This window comes from Pinus tabuliformis, chromosome 9, assembly GCF_031772625.1.
Source record: "Pinus tabuliformis cultivar Carrire ecotype Pingquan chromosome 9, CPIR1, whole genome shotgun sequence".
Taxonomy (NCBI): domain Eukaryota; kingdom Viridiplantae; phylum Streptophyta; class Pinopsida; order Pinales; family Pinaceae; genus Pinus; species Pinus tabuliformis.
The window spans coordinates 14,660,950-14,665,137 of record NC_142307.1 but is presented as its reverse complement, the minus strand read 5'-3'; the positions used below and the strand labels follow the sequence as shown (position 1 = coordinate 14,665,137).

General features: G+C 36.6%; 1 protein-coding gene across 1 annotated transcript; it reads left to right on the top strand.

Annotated features, from left to right (window-relative positions):
* Positions 1–1,752: 1,752 nt before the first annotated feature.
* LOC149146885 (uncharacterized) lies at positions 1,753–3,229 on the top strand (the record flags this gene model as incomplete). The annotated part of the gene is made up of 2 exons (XM_089441648.1): positions 1,753–2,455; positions 2,514–3,229. Coding segments are annotated over 2 exons (1,419 nt in total), but the record flags the coding sequence as incomplete, so codon positions are not given.
* Between the last annotated feature and the right edge of the window lie 959 nt (positions 3,230–4,188).

The window sequence follows — 4,188 nt, the reverse complement described above, 5'->3', positions numbered from 1 at the left end:
ATAAAAATTAAAAAAAATTAGAATAAATTCAATTTCTTTAAAAAGAAAAAGATTTTGATTTTAACATAAAAATTCTTAGGAACAAAATTAATTTATTTTTATTTTTATTTATTTATTTTCGTAGTAACATAAACAAATTAGGAATAGAATTTTTTTTTTTAGTTTAAAAAAAAAAATTGGTTTACTAATTTACAAAAAAAAAAAAAAAAAACAACAACAAAATAAATCAATTTTATTTTTTTTAGTTAAAAAACATTAGAAAATAAATCAAATTTAAAAAAAAAAATCATTTTTCTTAATAATAATAAAAAACAATAAAAAATTAGTTTCTTTTAGAAATTTTAATTTAAAAAAAAAAATAAAAATAATTAAGTATATGATTAAATTCGTTTTCTTGTAGTTTTTTTTTTGAAACATAAAACATTTTTTTTAGTTAAAAAAAAATAAAAATAATAATAATACAGAGCCAGGAATCACTGTGAACAGCAACCAGTGATAGCCAATCTTTTTCTTGCATCCCATCTCTTGCAAAGTTTATTCCCAAAGCTGGCTCGGGAAGTTCAGGAGGCACCTCTTCTGCAGTGAGGGCTTTGATCAAGCCAGCTCGACGTGCTTTGAAATCTTTAAAAACGTCGTCGACAGTGCGCCGAACGAAACCACCGCCTTCCATTTTTCTTGTCGATACTATGGAAACCCTAACGAGGCGTTTCTGGCCCTAAATTTCTTCTGCAAGAAAATAAGAGAATGATACACGAGCAGTCCAAGCTTTGAATTGCAAAAGCGCATCGTCCGACAACTACAAGCTGTGAATTCATAGGCGGCAGTATGAGAACAGATCAATCATGGCCGACAAGAAGAGATAACAAACCCTTTCCCTCGCAATCCCTTCTCACACTTATCTCGAACAGATCACCTGGTTCATGCAAACACGGGTTAGCAAACGGAGCAGCAGTGTTGCTGCAGCAACTCTTAGAGCTGGAGAGAAGAGGAGCAGAATGTTGGCGGAGGCGAAACTCAATTTTATGGAATGAAACGAGGTATTCGATGCTGCTTATCCACCGTCATCTCCAAGACAACTCAGCGCTCTTGGCCAAACGGATCTTGATTTCTTTACTAATTGTGGGAAAATTCGATTTAACTGCTGGCTATTATCATGAGATAGTGCGCTATTATCATGTTCCAAAAATAAAAATAAACACTTCCACCGACAGGGAAAGCCACTATTATCGTTATTGTTATAACCGATCGCTATAGAGGGGCATTTTTCTAGGCTTCTCTGGCTCTGGGCGGATGAATTTGCAGGAGTTCATTTGATCGATTCGGCAGCGGAATTCTCAATCCTACTGTGATCGAGAGAATGCCAGCCAAAATAACTGGAAATCGGTCATGATATCTCCGAGATTTTCTGGAGCTGAAGCTGGCCCAAGGTAGGATGTCTTGATGTCAGTAGGAATTCAGTCTCGCATGGGTTAGAAACAAACAGAAATATTTATTTAATTAAATATAAAAAAGCTGGTTCAACTTTGTTACCTAAAATCTCCACTTATGTTTGGAGCATCCTTGTCAACACCGGTGAATAGCCCGCATCTCCGTCATTCTAGTAGCAGAACTACAGTTTTAGAACTTGGTTCAACTGAACCAGTTATCTTAGATGAAAGCTTTCGTGCTGTCACTGAAGCAGATCTGCTGAAGGCTGGAAGTTCGCCCAAGCAAGCATCGTCTGTAGTAGCATCTCCCGATCCTTTATGGTGAGTAAACGCTCCACTGTTCCTCTTATGGGGATTCATTTGTTTAAAGATTGGCATGGACTCCGTCATGAGGATTGATGCAAAACTGCGCTATGAATTTCTACATGAAGAATTTTTGTATTATAATCCACTTTTCCTTGTGGCTATGATGATATGGCTGTGGGGAGTCAACATATGGGTATTTTCACAATCATCTGTGAACTATTCAAAATTTTTTGATCTTGACCATAATCATCTAACACAGAGAGAAATATGGAAGTCTGCTACGTGGATGATGATAGCTGTACCAACAAGTATGACAACATTCTTATATTTTTACTCTCATGGAGAAAGTGATCTGGCAAAATGTCAGCCAGTGATCCTTTACTCTATTCTTGGATTTATTCTGGTATTTCCTTATGATGTGTTTTACATGTCATCTCGTTATTTCTTCTTGAGGACTCTTTGGCGACTTACTTTTCCTTTACCGCCAATCACCTTTGCATATTTCTTTTTGGCTGATGTGCTTACTTCAATGTTAAAGGTGCTGTCAGATTTGGAGCGCTCTGTTTGTAGAATGGTGAATGGACAGGTTGCAATTGGTGCACTGGATCTAGATGGTGTATGTGGAAGTCGCTCATTTGTGATTCCTTGCATCCTTGCTTTTCCTTATGTTTGTCACTTTTTCCAGTGTCTTCGGAAATACAAGGATACTGTAGAAAAATCTTGCCATCAACAAAAAAAATCTCTCTGCTTCAGAATCTACTCAGAAGTCTTTGGATGCAGTTGAACTAGAAGTTGCTGGTTTGGCAGAGTGTTGTGACAAGATTGCTAAGGCACTGAATAGCTGCAGTGCTGCTACAGGGGATATCATCTCCACTACAGAGAGGCTCAAACAGGAGCTTGAGAATACGACCCAACGCCAAGAGATTGTATCATGCTTTCTTCGTGACTATCAACTTTCTCAAGAGGAGGTCAGTGCTTTGAGGGAAGAAGCGTTAAATGAGAACTTTTTCAAAGCACTTTCACGTGTCCAAGAAATTCATGCTAATTGCAAAATGCTGCTCAGGACACACCACCAGCGTGCAGGGTTGGAGTTGATGGACATGATGGCTGTTTACCAAGAAGGTGCCTATGAACGACTTTGTAGATGGGTACAAGCTGAATGTCGGAACCTGGGTGATAATGATACCCCTGAAGTAAGTGATTTGTTGAAGACAGCAGCTCGATGCTTAAAGGAAAGGCCTGTCCTCTTCAAGTATTGTGCAGAAGAGGTCGCAATGACCTTGTACGTCAAGTCTGAACCTGCAGCCAAGAACTTCTATAACAAGTATGAGCCTTTTGCAGTAGAATTGTTCCTCTCGGCCTGGTACAAGTTGCGTCAGGTTCCTATTGTTCCCAAGGTTGTGGAGGTGCTTATACCACCGAGTGCTTATTGTGTCGAGAAGTACAATTCTGGTGTTCAGTATTTATTTGATGGGGAGTACTGGGTCACGGCTTAACTTCCTGTGGTTCCTGTGGAGAAGTTAAAAAATTCAATTCGCAAGGAATTGGGAACGAAGGAAAATGGATCCGAAATTAATGAAGTTGCAGAGATTATTCAGTAGATAACTCTACTGAAGAATGAAACTCTTCTGTTGCGATTACCTTTTATGCCCACTGACTTGCCCAAATTTTGTGAGAGAATGGATTTGACAGTGATGTAAGCATTTAAATCAGGATAAGTGATGTAAGCATTTAAATCAGGATAAGTGATGTAAGCATTTAAATCAGGGTAAGGTCTAATGGGTTGGGGCATGGTTGGAATTTTGGTTCTTTTTTATTTGTCAGACAATTTTTTTATTCATTATGTTTTTATCTTTTAGGTCAAAGAACATTATAATTAAAAATTTTGCTCTTCACTTGAAAAAAAAATCAAAAACAAATTAAAAAAATCAAAATAATTAAAAAAATTCAAAAAAAAATAATATAAAATTTCAAAACAATTAAAAAAAAAAAAACAATTAAAAAATTGCAAATGGACATTTCATAAGAGTTGAAAACATTTTATGCTAACTTGTCTTTTTGGAGATACTTCAAAGGAGCTTGCGCGCAAAGGCAACAGGTAAAAAAATTCATTTCATTTTATTTTGGTTGCTAAGCATTCATACTCATTCTTGCATTTTATATCTTTCAAAAAGCTCTTACAATTTTCATGCAGGATTTGTACTAAGCTTTTACAGGTGTGCGATGATCCAAGTTCATGCAGATGTGATCTCGAGAAATCACATTCATCATTGAAAGCTTGAAGGAGTTAATTAAATATGTCGTGACATTTGTGGCTACAGAGAAATCTTTTGCATCATGATATGTTACCCACACTTCTCCTTCAAAGCCTCATCAGCCATCCATGTTAAAGTACATTGATTCATTTCCTTATCCATCATGACTTCATACATGTCTAATTTTCTGAGTTGCATAC